This window comes from Erpetoichthys calabaricus, chromosome 7 (assembly GCF_900747795.2).
Source record: "Erpetoichthys calabaricus chromosome 7, fErpCal1.3, whole genome shotgun sequence".
NCBI classification, from domain to species: domain Eukaryota; kingdom Metazoa; phylum Chordata; class Cladistia; order Polypteriformes; family Polypteridae; genus Erpetoichthys; species Erpetoichthys calabaricus.
In genome coordinates, this window is record NC_041400.2 from 112205077 (window position 1) to 112223093 (window position 18017).

The following is an 18017-nucleotide window of genomic DNA, read 5'->3' on the forward strand; positions in this document are numbered from 1 at the left end:
CTACATATATATATATCAAATCAATGTCAACCTTTTGCAGGGTCTGTCCCTGAGACTTATTAATTGTCATTGCGAAGCAGAGCCTTAGTGGAAATTGGAGGCGTTTGAATTGAAATGGGAGATCAGAGGGTATAACGGGGATGCGAGGAATAAAAACTCTCTCCACTGAGCCACCGCCAGTAAAAATAGTTGCCTGAATGAGGTTCTTTTGCAGACACGTGACCTGAAGTCTCATGCCGTCACAAAGTTTCAGTGGCTGTACGGAAATCCACAATCGGTTTAATATTGTTTTCGCACGTTACCAATTGTGTAATGTGTTTTTTGAGCAGGTTTGATTCATCGAAGTGATCACTCCTGCTGCGTTCAGTCACTTCACGTGAGCCGCTCTCTTGTGTGATGTTGCGATGTCCACTGGTTTATTTAATGTTAGCTAAGACCCGGCAGTTAAAAGTTTCTCGCTACAGCAATTTTAACTCTGTCACAAAGTGATCCAAACTGTCGTTTATACCTCGTGTCTTCTCATTAAACTTGTATCTCGCGAATATGGCATTGCAAACGGCAGCGGGAGCATTTCTATAAAGTTAATTTAAGGTTACGGTTTACACCGTGCTTTTTTATACCTCGAGTCTTCTCATAAAACTTGTATCTCGCGAATATGGTATTGCAAACGGCAGCGGGCGCGTTTCTATAAAGTTAATTTAGACTTACGGTTTACACCGTGCTTTTTTATACCTCGTGTCTTCTCATTAAACTTGTATCTCGCGAATATGGTATAGCAAACGGCAGCGGGAGCGTTTCTATAAACTTAATTTAGACTTACGGTTTACACCGTGCTTTTTTATACCTCGTGTCTTATGAAGATGCTTGTATGCGTCACTCACTCGCTTCTTATTGTTTCGCTGCCTTGTCAATTGTGTAATGAATGTTTTCTTCAGCGCTCTTCGGGGCTCCTCCTTCTTTTCTACGTACTGAGTTCACAGTCAGTTCACGTGATTACGTGGGAGGCGTGATGACGCGACACGCAACTCCGTCTCCTACAGCCATCTTGCTGCCTTCCATTACAGTATATGGACAAAAAAGAGGTTCCAGTTATGACCATTACGCGTAGAATTTCGAAATGAAACCTGCCTAACTTTTGTAAGTAAGCTGTAAGGAATGAGCCTGCCAAATTTCAGCCTTCCACCTACATGGGAAGTTGGACAATTAGTGATGAGTGACTCAGTCAGTCAGTGAGTCAGTGAGTCAGTGAGGGCTTTGCCTTTTATTAGTATAGATATACAGTGTGTATATATCTATATATATCAGTGCTGGGCGGTATGACCACAATTCTATTTTTCAAAATTATACCGGTTTCAAGGTTTGGGGAACACTTAAAGCATTTAATATGCTACATAACTTATGACAGGGTTTGAGAAAACCTAGTAAATTAAATATTCATTGTAAGATGAAGTTTAGTTTACGATGTTCTACTTTAATGACAATTTACAAGAATAAAGTCAACATGTCGACTTTAATCTCAACATAAACGGCGAGAATAAAGTAGAAATGTCGAGAATAAAGTCAACATTTCGACTTTATTCTCGTCATAAGCGTCGATATTAAAGTGGAAATGTCGAGAAAAAAATTCAACATGTCGTCACACTATTACAGAGTACCCAGGTACAGTACACAGTATTGAAAAAAAAAAAATAAAACAAGTACAACTTGGCTTGCAGTATTATTCAGTAGGATAGAAACAGTATTCACACATTTGAACATAATGGTCCACATCCGACCTATTAAAACCAAAGCATCTCCAAACAACAGACACGGTTCCTTTTTTCGGCAAAAGTTCTTCTGCGCCATCATGTTCAACTTTATCGTCTGCTACAACTTCAGTTTCAGAATGTTCTCTGTCCATTTTCACTGTTCAGTACCTCCACTAATGCATGTATTCCGTTGCACGTGCTTAGCAAAGGACCCCCCTTAAACAGTTTCCCACTGCATCATGTTCCCGAACGTTGTTTAGGCTATTTAAACTGGTGTTGCGGTATAAGAAAAATCCATATCACAACAAAAATAAAAAACGTTTTTTGGTATTAACCGGTATACCGCCCAGCACTAATATACAGTATATCTACATCTATCTAATCTATCTATATATATTTTTTCACACATTCAATCAATTGACATTGGCAATTAAACACTGCTTAAATATAAATTAATTAATTAAAATATACATATACAAAGTACTGTGAAATGTGAGCAAAAATAAACATGTCATTAAGTGTGAGCATAAATAATTTGTCACAAACTATGGTTTTTGTTGCTTATTTAATTTTCTCAGTAATATTCCTCTAAACGCATCATGAAACGTGGCATGAAATAAAACTGTCACTTTCACTCATCAAAGTTGAGAGGGTGGACTCTAGCACATACTGTGTTTTGACTAGTGATCGCCACACAGAATGCATTACATTCATGATATTACAGCACTCTGAACATTTCAGAATTCTAAGATGTATACTTGATTTCATTTTCATGATGAAATGCATTAAAGCATGTATTAAACATGTTAAACAAGTTTAGTTTTTACTCATCTTTAGTGAACATGGAAACGGGCATCCACAACATTTTATTGTGTACGAACTGTTTATACATGAGACCCCAGGTGTGTGTGTGTCATTTACCTGGGGAAGAGATGGAAGAAGGACGCAATATGGGAAGAAGGCAAACTGGCAGAGGCAGTGTGATGCTCTTGGCAATGTTCTGCTGGGAAACCTTGAGTACTGGCATTCATGTGGATGTCACTTTGACACGTACCACTTACATAAAGGTATTCCCTAATGGCAGTGGCCTGTTTCAGCAAAATAATACATGCTGCTGTGCTGTAAAAGTTGTTCAGGAATAGTTTGAGGAACATGATAAAGAGTTCAAGGTGTTGACTTAGCCTCCAAATTCCCCAGATCTCAATCTGATCAAGCATTTGTGGGATCTGCCGGGATAACAAGTCCAATCCACGGATGACCCACCTCACAACATACAGGACATAAATGTTCTGGTGCTCACTTCTTGTTACTAAATACCCCAGGACAACTTTAGGTTTTGTGGAGTCCATGCCTCAATGGGTCATAGCTGTTTTGGCAACACAAATGGGACCTACATAATATTAGGCAAGTGGTTTTAATATTTTTGATAATCAGTGTATAACATCAACTTAATAAGTGAAAAGTAAAAATACAATCAATATAAAAGTAACATTTTACAACTGTTTTGCTAAAATGACCTGCTTAGATCTGTCCTCTACAGTCGGTTCATCAGTGCCCACCAATCAAAGAAAAAACATTCTAATATTCCTGCAGCCCTCTTACATCTGCAAATGAACATCAAAACACAACATGCTTCTTGTAATACGTAAAGGTCAATCAAAAAATAGTAATTTCTTCTCAACAAATCTAAAAATCTCTAATTCTATAATAATACAATTATCACTTTGCTTTCATTTTTACCATGTAGACTAGGATTGTCACAAGTCTTTGCATAAATGTAAACAGTGCACATTGCATTTTTGTGTAAATAAATGGTGATGTTGTAGAAGAAGAATGTTCTCCTCAGCACCATGTATTTTGTGTGTTTATTAAATTAGAATTTTTATAATAACTATTTTGTAACTTGCCACTGAGAGTCGCTTTGGCTTATGAACTAACAAAAATATGTTATTCCAGGGTTCAGGAGAAATAGTGTCCACATGAATAAAATCTAAGCTGTTTCTTGTTTTCCCTTTCTCAGAGTGAATGTTTCAGGGACAAGGTCACAAGGCTGCAGAAAGTACATGTAGTTTATTCAAAGGCGTCTCTCCTGTGCTTAGCTTTGAGAACACAGATAATGCTTAGCTCAACAGACATATTGTTTAACTTTACTGTTTTGATAAGGATGTTCTTTCTGTCTTATTAATCATGAAATGCTGAATTATAAAAACCCCTCCTAATTTTTTCTTGGTGTTCAAATTGAGCTTTGCGGCAATAAGTTATGCTCTTTTGAATCTCTACTTACTGTGACTCCGAATGAATAAAAAAGAGACCTGAAGAAATATTATCTGCCTGCTTTCAGTGTGCCTTTTTCGTCCACAGTGTCTTTGTAACTTTGAATTTTTTTTAAAAAAAAAAGACTAGCATATCAACTTGCTTTTTGGTAAGGTATGATTTTGCTGAGCTTCAAATGAGCCCTGACATACTACACACTCTGAAGCACAGCTGGAAGTATATATATATAAGCACAGTGCATATGCAAAGAAGCACTGAAAACTTATAGTGCCTTACATTTTAAAATCACATGTAATAAAATAAAAGAAAGTAATGAGCTATTGCAGAACACTTTATAGCAAGGGTTTAAAAATCGGGGAAGCAATGGAGCTATAGTGCTAGAGAACGCTGCACAGAATAAAGCTGGCCAGGAGGTAAAACTAACTGAAGACTCCTGTCTTGATGTGTTAAAACATTTAACGAAATACAAAAAAAGTTTTAGCCTGTAAAATAAACACCACATCTCTACATCAAAAGTAACAGTTTACAGGTTTATTATACTTATGTTTGAAATTTAGAAATAACATACCCCTCAAAATTATTTGTATTGGCTAGTGATTCAGCTCTTCAGTTTGACTAAATTAGCTGTATTAGCCCCTTTAGTTGATATTGCTTCGTAGCAAATCCTGCATACAGGCTTGCATGTGTCTTGTGGTTTTCTGTCCCCTTTTGCTACAAAGCCACAATTTTTCCAGTTCCCAATCTGGCTGTCCTCTTTGTCAATTAACACTAGAATTACCAGAGCCTACGAAAAAACTTGTAGATCCAGCCCACCTTAAAACCGTTCTCACCTCTCCTTTGTCTTCTAAATGTGCCAATTAACACGAGCAGCAAGCAGCCGGCTATTCCATCCCCCACCGTCGCAGAACGTTCACTAAGTTTTCACAGCTCATGCCTTATTTGATTATCTAGGAGAAGTGCTGGAGTCTTAGAGTGGAAATAATAGATCACAATTTGGAACACACGCGTTTCATGTGTGTTCCGTTTCTATAGTAATCTGTGTAAACACATTTTTAAAACAGAAACATTTTTCATATTTTAGTAGTAAATGACAAAATGTAGGCATAAACTATACAATGCATGAAGCCTGAAGTCCAAAGATCAAGTAAACACTTTCACAAAAGGTTCACGGATGATACAACAGCTTCCGTGGCATAGTGGTAAGATTTGGTGACTTGTAATCAAGAGTCCCCGGTTCGATCCCCACTCACTCCTATATTTGCCGTTTTCAGTAGTCAGCTGCTCCTTTGTTAATATTATACAGTACACAAATACATTTGGTTTGCGTCTGTAACAAACAGTGCGCATTTATAGGACTTGTAAAAGTTACCGTTTTTTTTAACTTTTATTCTCTGTAAATCACGATACATACTTCAAAAGCCCCCCCCCCCCCAGGGATCTGACACTGTTATTTTTTATTTGAAACGGAATACCTGGAGATGTGAGTAGTGTTTTGAGACAATGGAACTGGACATTCTCTCATCTGGAGGGATAAAACCTCCAGATGATCTAAGAGGGATAACACACACCCAAGGACTGTCCTTCCTACATTTACGACATGTGTATAAGGTGTGAAGCCTGAAGTCCAAATATCAAATAAATACTTTCACAAAAGGTACAAATATAACAAAATAAGTGCAATTTTATTCAAGAATATAACCGAAGAAAAAAGAAAGCAGGTTATGGTAGATGGTTGATACGATGGCTTGCGTGATGCAATGCTAAGAACTGCTGACTCCCAATCAAGAGCTTCTGGGTTTGATGCTGGCAGCTTCTCAAGTTTACCATTTTGAGTAGACAGCTGCTCTTATTGTAAATATTATACAATAAAAAACAACATTTGATTTGAGTCTGTAACAGGAATTGTAAATTTACAGCACTTGTCAAAGTTAGCGTTTTTTTTTTTTTTTTTTAGTTTTATTATCTCACTCACATTCACGCTCCCACAACACCTCTCTTGAGCAAACAGACACCACAATGGCCACTGTTCTGTCATGAAAGAAGAGGTGGTCCCCTTCGGAGGCTTTGGCTCTGCTGCGGGAAATGGATGATTGCAACTCAGACAGTGGAGAGGAACTTATTTTTGATATCGAGGAAGACGACAAGACAGACACAGAGGAGAGCTTAGATGAGGACTCTATATCAGAAAAAGAGAACAGAAGCCCTCCCCGCAAGAAACATCCAGTCCAACATAAGAACAGCACAGCTGCACCAGGCGTAAAGGCAAAAGATGGCACTGTTTGGATGCAACAAGAAGTTGGACGTTGTCCTGCCAATCAATCTGCCACACATATGTCCTTCAGCGAAGCAGCAGGACCTACAGAGCTCGCCAAGGTATTGTGCAAAGTCCTGTTTCAATAATGTTTTTTGATGGTCTTTATATGAAAAACATTTTTATGTTAATTATATAAAAGCCACATCAAATGTTGTTTACCTATTTACCTTTATTTATTTACTTATCTTCCTACAGCGTAAAGTAACCAACAGACTGCAGAGCTTCCTGTGTTTCATTGACATAGGTATGTTGTTGACCACAAAAGTCACAGAGCAGACCCCAGCTGGAGTCTCTCCCTCTCTGAATTGATGGCATTTATCTCCATTCTTATCACAAGAGCAGCGATGACTACAGTGGGTGCTGTGGCTGATGCCTGGTCAGAACTATTTGTTGTACTGGCAATCAAAGATTCAATCCCCCTGTCACCGCTATCAGACTATCATGCAGCATTTGTGCTTTAACAACAAAGACACCCTTGCAGAATGTGTGAAAAACGACAGATTTGCTCGGACATCTGGCAATGTTTTGTTGAGAACTGTGTTCTGAGTTACAACCCAGGGCAACATATTACTGTTGATGAGCAACTGTTTCCTACCAAGGTCCGTTGTCCTTTCTTACAATACATTGCGACCAAGCCTGACAAATTTTGCATAAAGTTTTGGATTGCAGCAGATTTGGAGACAAAGTACATGTGCAATTCCTTATTTAGGAAAAGATCCCAGGCGTCCCACAGGAGAAAGACTTTCCAAGACTGTGGTCATAAAGCTTATGGAGCCGTTTCTGGACAAAGGCAGAACTGTAACAACAGACAACTTCTTCACGTCACTTTCGCTGGCTAATAGACTGCTGCACCGCAACACAACTCTGCTTGTCACCATGAATAAAATGCGACGGGAACTTCCACCTGCAGCTAAAGTCAGTTCAGTACACGAACAATTCTCCACGCTGGCGTTTAGATCTGCCATTGCCATGCTGACAGTGTATGCGCCCAAAAAGCAGTAGTCTGTCTGTATTCTTAGGACACTGCACCATGATGTGTGTGTGTGGGAACTGTTAACATTTGAATGTGATGATTTTATATAGCATGGAACCGACCTCTCTGTACTATTCTGTCCTCTGCATCTTCTGGAGTTTGTTTGTTATACCACGTCTTTATCTGAAAACAGCGTCAGATTGGGGGTGGGGGGGGGGGGTCAAGGAGGTGTTGTGGGAGTGTGAACGTGAGTGAGAGAATAAAACTGAAAAAAACGCTAACTTTGACAAGTACTATAAATTTACAGCAGCCGTTACAGACGTAAATCAAAAGTTTGTTTTTATTGTATAATATTAACAATAAGAGCAGCTCTCTACTCAAAATGGTAAGCTTGAGAAGCTGCGAGCATCGAACCCAGAATCTCTTGATTGGGAGTCAGCAGTTCTTAGCATTGCACCACGCAAGCCGTCGTATCAACCGCTTTCTTTTTTCTTCAGTTATATTCTTGAATAAAAAGTGCACTTGTTTTGTTATACTTCTACCTTTTGTGAAAGTGTTTATTTGATATTTGGACTTCAGGCTTCACACCTTATACACATGTCATAAATATAGGAAGGACGGTCCTTGGGTGTGTGTTGAAACTGTTAACACTTGAATCTGATGATTGTATATAGCGCAGAACTGACCTCTCTGTACTATTCTGTCCTCTGCATCTCCTGGAGTTCAAAAGAAATACCACCATGCAGCAACATGTGGACACTGGCCAAGATCGGAAAAAAACAAAAAAAATAAATAAATAAATGCGGTTACTGACTACAACTGCATGAAGGTATGCAAATGAATATAATGTTGCATTAGTGCAACAACGTTTTCCGAAATGTACAATACAGGTCATAAAATGAATCATTCCAAATGTCATATATACTCAAGAATAAGATTGAATAAAAAAAAATTCACATCCACAGTCATTCTCAGTCACGCACACCACTCACATAGTGTTAAGCATGCTCGAGAAGGCTTCAACACTGCTGAAGTTGCTGTTTTATTAACGACTATAAGTGGTTTTAAACAGAGCTCCAGCCATGTCAACTGACAGCCTACCAACGTCAATTGTGAACCAGAGGTGCTTTCGTAACCTAGGCTATAGAACTGATATCATGAAAATGAGTATTGAAGTGATTTTAAAATGTTAAAATTTATATTTATCGATAATATTATTGACAACCTTAATTCAGACCATATATGGCATACTTAGCAACAACCTTTATTCTGAAAGCTGAAAAATGGGTGCATATTGTGAGTAGTTTTAAGAGCTAGAAAATAGCAACTGCCCCATTTGACAATTAAAACTGCTAATAACCCTAATAAAAATTGATACAAGTCAATCAGGATTTCAAATATTTACAGGATTGAGTTATATTAAACGAAGCACATAAAATAGCAACATAAATAAAAATAATGATTACTCTGCAATAGAATGACTTAACAATCAATTACACCACCCCACAATTACACCAACAAATGAGTGTGACATTACATTTCTTTTCTTTAGCAAGAAAACACTTGCTTAGAGGGGTGCTATGTAAAATATAAACACTCTCTCTTTAGAATATAATAATGTTCCCAATCACTTATTTCACTAAAGAGTTAATAAACCTGAGATAAGTCATAACAGGGAGCAATGTAGACACTATTCTTGGACAGGAAAGCAGGCTGTCATAGGCTACACTAAAACAGTCACACTCTCATTGAAACAAATTAGAGTGACATGACTTTGGATGTTCTGCCTATGTCTACATGGGTTTCCTATGAGTATTCAAGCTCCTTCCAATATCTCAAAAACACTAAAAGTGCATAAGTTATGATTTGAATTCAAGGTTCTGGAGCCATAAGGCAGCAGCAAAACATACTAATAATGTTCCTATGAGTTACTGTAGAACCAAATGAAGGACTAAGAATTCAATGTGAACAATGCTGTGTGTTTCATAATTATTCAACATGTATTGACACATTTTGACATTGACTAGGTTGATACACCATTCTGGTGGCAAAGGCCATACACTGTGCATAAATAAATGAATAGATGTTCCATGATCTGTAACTTAAATGTGAAGACTTAACACTACCACCTCACAGAACATGGAACCCAGTTTCATTTACTACTAGGGGTAGCCAAGCAATTGCAGTTTAACAATGAAAGTGAAAGTAAGTCAACACTCAGTAAACATCTGCTACCACACTTCCTGTTCACTTTGTCTCAAGGAGGAAATTGAAGCAGCTGCAGTTTATTGAAACCAGTCGTTGCTGGTGTGAAGTTTGCACATATTCTTTATGACTCAGTGGGCTTTCCTCTAGGTATACTGGTTTTCTTCATACACCCCTAAGACATACAAGTGAGGCTAACTGATAATTCCAAACTTACATGGGTGTATGGGTATATAATTGGCATCCAGAGCTGTTTCCAGTGATGGTGGAGTAGGCTGGTTTATCTTCCAATCTGCTCATCACTGTCACATACTCTCACTTTCTCCATCTGTAAACTTTTGCTAATCAAATCTAGGCCAAGACTATACCCTGCCTGAAGCTAGTTCCAATTTGGATGTTTTAATAAATCATACATAAATGGTGTTGTTACTAGTAGCTCACAGGAAACAAACAAACTTGATTTAAAGGAAGTACAGTGATCCCTCGCTATATCGCGCTTCGCCTTTCGCGGCTTCACTCCATCGCGGATTTTATATGTAAGCATATTTAAATATATATCGCGGATTTTTCGCTGCTTCGCGGGTTTCTGCGGACAATAGGTCTTTTAATTTCTGGTACATGCTTCCTCAGTTGGTTTGCCCAGTTGATTTCATTGGCAGATGGCTGAGAAGCTATCCAGCTTACTTTCTCTCTTCCTCTCTCTCTCTCTCTCTCTTGCGCTGACGTAGGGGGGTGTGAGCAGGGGGGCTGTGTGCAGCTGCTTCCTGAAGGACAGGCTGCACGTAGCTTCGCATACTTAAAAGCTCAAAGGGCACGTATTGATTTTCTGTGGCTCTCTCTCTCTCTCTTCCTGCTCCTGACAGAGGGGGTGTGAGCTGCCGCCTTCAACAGCTTTGTACCGGCGGTGCTTCGCATACTTAAAAGCCAAAAAGCCCTATTGATTTTTTTTTTGACTGCTTGCTTTGCACTCCTTTGAAAAGGAAGATATGTTTGCATTCTTTTAATTGTGAGACAGAACTGTCATCTCTGTCTTGTCAAGGAGCACAGTTTAAACTTTTGAAAAAGAGACAAATGTTTGTTTGCAGTGTTTGAATAACGTTCCTGTCTCTCTACAACCTCCTGTGTTTCTGCGCAAATCTGTGACCCAAGCATGACAATATAAAAATAACCATATAAACATATGGTTTCTACTTCGCGGATTTTCCTATTTCGCGGGTGGCTCTGGAACGCAACCCCCGCGATGGAGGAGGGATTACTGTACAGTTCTAAACTGTGCTTCTTCAGAAAAATAACTATTCATCAGATATTTGTACTCTTCTTGTCTCATTGCATTTTAAAAAAGGCTTTGATTACAAGTGGTTTTCATTTATCTGCAACTTGTCTTTCCATTACTACTATTTTTTGCAAGCTAATTATATTTACAATGCAAATAATGATTTAAAAATGCACTATATTTTCAAGACATTGTTCATATATTTAAAGTATTTTAAAGTTGTTGGTTGTATACATCCACAATGAATGGAAATTAGATACTGACATTCTTTGCTGCTTTCTTCTTTAAATTTAGTTCTTCCATACACAATTGCAAAAATCAAAAATGTAAAAGTCCTTTGGACTTAAAAAAAAGAAAGAAAAATATATTTCTTAAGTTTTTCATGTTATTCATTTTTTCTCCTCTATGGCCGGGTTTATTTATACTTCACGAGACGCGACGCATGCTGCAGCGGACGCTCCTGCTACGCAAGCATTGTAGTGTTTATACTTGCGTGCGTACTTTGTGTACATCTGGAGGAATCCACCAGGTGGCAGTGCGAGATATTACCACGATGAGAACAGGTTCGGCTTCGCTGTGTTGTGAATTGCCTGGAACACCCAATAAATTCTGAGGACACCTTACCGCAATATCTCTGAAAAGGATGTTTATTGATTAAATCCAGGGATGTGTCCATTCCAGCCAGCATTGGGCACGAGTGAGAAACAATCCCTGGACGAGGCCTTGGCTCATTGCAAGGTGAATGCAAGCACACACATACACTAGCGTCATTTTAGCGGCACCAAATCCCCAAATCTGCATCTCTTTGGAAGGAAACTGGAGCACACTGAGGAATCCCAGCAGGAGAACATGTAAACTCCAGGCAGCGAATATCAGCGACGTGACTCCCTGCAAGACAGCAGCGCTAACGCTCTGCCACTGTGTCACGCCCATTTGTGTAATTATTAACAGTATACATTATTTAAACGAAATTACCAATTTATCTGTAAAATGTAATATACATACTTTAATGCTTTTCATCATGAAAGTGATATCAAGTATAAATCTAAGGATTCTAAATGTGCAGAGAGTTGGACTAGCATACATTTAATGTGCTCAGTGTGGCGATCTATTGCTGGCGATCCGCTGCTGTCAGGAGCAGAGAAAGCCCTAGAAAAAAAGACGGCACAGAAGACGGTATGTGAGACTTTTAAAACGTACTGTGTCATTACAATTGGGAATATGCGACGCTTGAATATAACAGCACCACGAATACATCTGCATGTTGGCATTTTGCTTCACCACATCGAACCACTTATCAAATATCGAAGCACGCACACCGATCTCATAGGATCCACAAAGCAGCTTTCTGTCATATGTAGATAGTAAACAGTGACTCTGACGTCACATTCCAACTTTTAGCACACTGCACCCCCCAACTTTTTGCTGGCACTGTAATTAGTGCATGCGTCGCGTTAATTCCTGAGGACCTGCTCAGAGGACGCATCAAATGAACGCTCAGAACGCATGGCAGCCATGATGCGGGCGCGTACGCATTCCGAGCGTGAAGTATAAACGGGCACACTGAGAATGTAAATCTAAATTTTATACATCAGCTTACTTTCAAGCCATGTGAATTGCAAGCACTTCATAAATTTAAAAATGTAATATTTTATTGACTTATTAATTTTCCATATTTCATTGTTTTTTTTCTTATATAATATGCTACCGCAGCTGTTCATTTGTCTGTCCAGGATTTTAAATCACCTGTAGCTCGTAAACCTTTTAACCTATTGAACTGAAATTTGGTACACATATACTATGTGACGTTTACTATCCACTCTCGGAGTGATGACCTCCAAGGTTATTCCTCTTTTCATTTTAATTTTATTGTAGAATCAACTCTCAGCAGCGAGCAACAGGGAGGCCATGCAGGGCATGCATACGGGCGCTGTACTCATCCCTACAACCTTCGCCATCACTTCCCCCAACCCCTTCATATCTTAAATTATTCTTGAGGCAGATTAAAGACTTAAGTGCCATCTTAAGTGAAAAATTAAAGAAAACGTACTAAGTAATTGCCACACAAACACTGACTTAATCAGTTTAAACGCGAAAAGATGCCTAAGAAAGAAGGGAAGAAATGGGCTGCTATGGTGGAAAAAAGAAGAGCTGCTCAGGAAGCAGCAAGCACATCAACCTCTGATCAAATGAATGCTAAACGTACAGAGAAAGAGTATGAAAACTATGAATGCTCAAGTCAAGTGTAACGTGCAGTGCGCCATTACTGGTATATAAATAAAATGCTAAGGGTTGTTTATGTGTCACGCAAAAACACACAAAACCAATGGGCCTTGATCCTTGCTCTTGGTCTTAATCCAGAGCTTAAGACATTACATGAGCAGTGGTAGAAAAAGATTGGAGGTGCTAGATACCTCATTGATGTTATCAATTCTACGGTGTTTCTAATGGAAAGCAGCAGCTCAGTGACATGCAATGACAGACAGAAAAAGAAACTCCACGCAGTCTCGCACTACAGCTGACAGGAAAAGCACAGTGGAGATGTGATCACAAGCCTTTGATCCTTGGCAGATGGGAAAAGAGTAGATACACGGGCTCAGCTGAGACATCTGCTGTCAATGATTTGATGAGCAACTCCGAACTAGGAAAGGCATGACACCACTGCCACGAACAACTCCGTGAACCATTTTACACAGGCTGTACTGAATATCAACAAGCTAAAAGAAAAGTCATTCACAAAAACTTCAAGCCAAGAAAAAGAACAAGAGCCAAGACTCCAGCTCAAGCTACAGTAAGTGTATGACACATTTCACTAATGATGAATGAGAAAGGATGAGACAACAGCACACAGCAGCACTTATTAAATCAAGAGGTCAGCGTTTCAAACAACTCCCTAACAGAAAGGTGCAGTGATCGACACAGTGACATAACAGACAAAAAAGTGGCGCCAGACCAGAGGTCCACGTGTTTCCAAATTATTATCAACGCTTTAATTCAATCTGTAAGTTAACATCATCTTAAATTCATGCGTACAAACCACAGATAAGACATGAAAAAAATACTGTAAAATGTTGTATAAGCACATTGAAATATGTTGATTTGACTTTCTTAGTTCTCCAATTACATTTTTTGTTTAGATGGTACTTTTTATTGCTAGATGATTAGAAGTGTTGTTGGGAGCCCAAATATCATTAGAGCATTACAAGAATTTTGTCAAAAACAAGCCATTCAGCACAATAAACTCACCAATCCTATTCACCTACTGTCCCTAAAATAACACAAAGAAAATAACACTAAAATAAATACAAGGCTATCAATTAAAAGACACCTTACAAGTACAAGACTATCTCTCAGCTACAGATTGAGCCTCCCAAAGATCCACGCAGATAAGAAAGAATGCAGCAGGTTAAATTAGTTATCGAAGAAGCAAAAAAAGGGATATTAAACAATCATAGCTGTGAGAAACACTACCCAAAACAGAGTTCCCATCTTAGAACAGGGAGGACTTTAAAGCAGTGAAAAATAGGATTAACTATGGCCCTCTTTTTCAGTATAAATGAAAGCACCATATACAGGGAAAAAAGAGTAATTAATTTATGGTGATGAACAGTACCAAAACCATATTAAAATTAAAAAGGCACAAATCCAACTTCCTCCTTGAAACACAAGGGAAAAAAACTCTTATTAAACTCATATTAAAACTAGTTAAATGTTTTCTAATGTAGCATTTCTTATAATTATTTTTAAACAGATAAACATCAACAGGAAAAAGGTTTAAAAAATGTAACTAGGTACTGGCAAGTGTAAAACTTGATAAAGAATTAACATTCTACTGACCAACATGGCAATACCAAAACTAAGTAACAGCTAAGGCCCAAGACATAAAACACAAACAGGTTCTGGCCACCACACCACAGGTTTATTCTTGGGCAGGCCCGAATGTCTGACCAAACTAGTCTGGTCACAGACTCAGAATCAGTGCAAAGTTTTCTCTGGTGTTTATAAAACAGAACATTTTTTTCCTAAAGGTGTGGCAAGCAGCAAGACATTAGAAGTATTTCATAGAACTGCTGTCCTTTCAATGAAATGCTTGCTTGGGAACAGAAAACTTGGGTCATAAGCAAAGACCATGATCAAACGTTTAAAGAGAAAACTGCTTGTTTGTTTAATCAGTTTACCTTAAAGTAATCTAACAAAAAACGTGCATCTGTCTAACTAAAAATAAACAGAGGTGGAAAATGAATGAATAAAGTATTTTGGATGACAGGTATCGGAAAGGGTATTTACTGTATAATGCACAGTTCATGCAGACACCAAGCTTTGCCCAACATGTTATCTCCTAACTTTGCATGTGGTTAGTTAGTTCTTCTCTTTGAAAACTGACGCTCTTAACTGATTTTACAAAAGATAAAGTCCGATGCCTGACAGCATAAAAGTAAAGTCTCCAACAATATGTGTGTACAAAACTACTGGAGTAAACCATTCGAAGACAAAACGCCAAAATGATATGGGTTAAAGAAAACTTTTTTAAAATATTGCACCAATTATTTTAACCGTGATGAGTACAACTCCAAGGTCTCTCTCTCCAGTCAATAACATATGGCCCTTACCCACCGTTGGAAAAAAATGTAAAAAGCTACATTTTTTGCAATTACATGCTCAAAGATTATTGGTGAAATATAACCACATGTGCAACCATTATTTAGAAATACTGGACATTCTTACCGTGAAAGGCTGATCGTTGATACTGCCCACAGCAAAGCAGTTATCGCCTGGATTTACAGCTCCAGTAAGGACTTGATGGAGATTCATGATATTGTTAAATAATCCTACTTCTGACAATGTTTTTTATGACAGAATTTCAGATAGGCTCTGCAACAGATGATGTCGGAGTCTTCATTGTAGAAGTGGAGATAACAGTTGCGCAGCCATAACCATTCAGAGCTTGCCAATGTTTTTCCTTGTTTTCTCGTACAGTTCGTCCGCTAAATCTAAACAACGTATATACAAAAAAAAATTAGTAACTAAAATTTGATGCTACCGACACCTTGCAGGTGGCACAGGTAAGAGCACAGTGAATCTCTTCATGACAGCGATGGCACTACCATCTGCCATCGCAGCCAGGCACTTGGCTACCTTGCTACGAACAATCCCGTCCCCCGGGAAGCATGATTACATTTGTCAAACACCCCATGTCACGCTCTGTGTCGGACGGCTTGTTCCTGGCAGGACCACACATAAAACTGGAACCTATCTACGAACTACACCGTAAGTTTGCAAGGCACAGTCTGGGTCAGGTGCAACACGGTCGTTGGCGCTGGCTTTTTGGAGACCCAGGGCCGTTGTGAACTACACAGAAACGCCACTACATACTTAAAGTTATCAAGCTCCGGTGAGATAAGGCATATACATCTCGTAAAAAATTGCAAACCAGAAACCTGCCAGTCGCGTGTGCCAAAAGCTCAAGCCAACTCTCTTACAGGTTTAAGAGAAAGTACTTTTTCTCTCCGGATGGAAGCATAGCATGCGCTATACTTTGGCCTATTTAGCCGTTTAATAGATACTCACGGCTTCTACCCACCCAAACTCTGTTGTTAGATCTGCGAGAAATATTCTACAGCAAACAAAAACATAACCCAAATGCTGACCAAACTGGTTCGCGGTAACATACACGCAAATGTACCCATCGCTGCACCAATTTCGCCATATCCATCAAAATCACGCAATCCCACGTACTCTCGCGAGATAGACTTTTGAGCAGCGCCCTCCTCCCCTACTGTGCGCGTTGGTGTGTCAGTGACACTGCAAAGTAGTGGGTGCGACACGAGCTCACGACTCGCCATACGCAGTAAGCTCGTTTCGCTTCTCAGCGGGGGAGTGACCGCGGTCGTCAGTTTGTCTATACACAAACAAACTCTGAAGATTTGCTTACAGCACCTTAAAAAGATATATATATAAAAAAAAAAAAAACATACAGGAATGGAGAGCGTGAACGCAAACTGCTATCCAGCTGTGAGTTAAAATTTAACGTAGTTTATAATCGGAAAGCTCATGACACCACCTTGTCAAGTGACATTGGAACTCCATGCAAAGTCCATCCTTATTTAAAGTGTAAGATGAAGGGCAAACTAAATTATCATTGAGGTGTTTCTTTTCACAGTGTTGGCATGCATCCCGAAACTGACCTGATTCAGTAACGAATACTTTTATGCATTCTAGGTGAAAAGTACAGTGCGACTCTTTACCAAGTTGCAAAAATGTTTCTTAAATTTATCTAAATAGTATTATGCTCTTTCTGGATTTATAGGTTTTTTAAATAACTTAGAACATCTCCAAAGTAAGTATAGGCAGCGCAGAATGCATTGAGTGATGGGTTACCGTCAGTTAATTTTAATAGGTTTTGTGGATTTCACCAATAAATTGGCAGCCCAGTGTTTAGCGCTATCTGGTTCTGTCTCTCGGTATTAGTTGTCTTGTTCCTTTATTTATTTATTTATTTTTAGCATGCTCATTCTAAGTCTGTGACGTTTTCCAAAGGAAACAATGGATTTTTTAATAGGCCAATCGAGTCGCTTTTGCCACGTGCACCGAATACAGTGGATTTTTACTTGAACATGCAACACTCTGCCACTCTACAGATTAAGTCCACAGTCATGGTGAATGTAGTCTCTTGATGCAAGGTGGTTAGAGTGGATAAAGTTAAGCACTCAGCCTTGCACTGGAAAAAGTATGTTTAGAAAATGGATGGATAGATATAAAAATCATTTAAAACCTTTCATTGAAAAATTAAGACTAGGATTTCCCCGTGACAGACTGTCACCCTATCTAGATAGAGCTGGTTCTCAGTCGTGCACACAGTATTGCCATGATTCCCATTAAAATATCCAAGTAAATATTCTGTGTATATTATACCCCATCCCAAAGGTATATGTACTGTATTATGTAAATTGTGAGTTGTAAGTTGGCTATATGTTAATGTGTGCATACAGTATGTGTCCCAAAATTCTAATCAACATGAAACTTACATCTGTTTTGAGCCTGGTATAAGCTCCATCTCTCTTCTCTCTCTGCAACCCCAGTGACAGAACAAGTGAGTCCAGAAAAAAGGCAGATTGCTTTCATTTCAAGAAATTTGATATTTTATTTAAATATCCATTTTTACATTTCAGAGTCAGCATCAGTAGAATGTTGCAGGTCCCACCATCACTATACAACAAAACAATTACAGAA

General features: G+C 38.7%; 1 protein-coding gene across 9 annotated transcripts in view; it reads right to left on the bottom strand.

Annotated features, from left to right (window-relative positions):
• Window positions 1-16584, bottom strand: part of LOC114654142 (Dmx-like 1) — a 343530-nt gene extending 326946 nt beyond the window's left edge. For 3 of the 9 annotated variants that reach the window (XM_051929971.1, XM_051929970.1, XM_051929969.1), the window contains exons 1-2: window positions 16356-16467; window positions 15513-15778 (exon numbers count right to left, since the gene is read on the bottom strand). In XM_051929971.1, the coding sequence (XP_051785931.1) occupies window positions 15513-15599 (87 nt within the window). In that variant the 5' untranslated portion in view covers window positions 15600-15778; window positions 16356-16467. Of the gene's footprint in view, window positions 1-15512; window positions 15779-16355 lie in introns of all 9 variants that reach the window. The other 6 variants (XM_051929968.1, XM_051929966.1, XM_051929973.1 and 3 more) reach the window with 4 other exon arrangements.
• Window positions 16585-18017: the final 1433 nt, after the last annotated feature.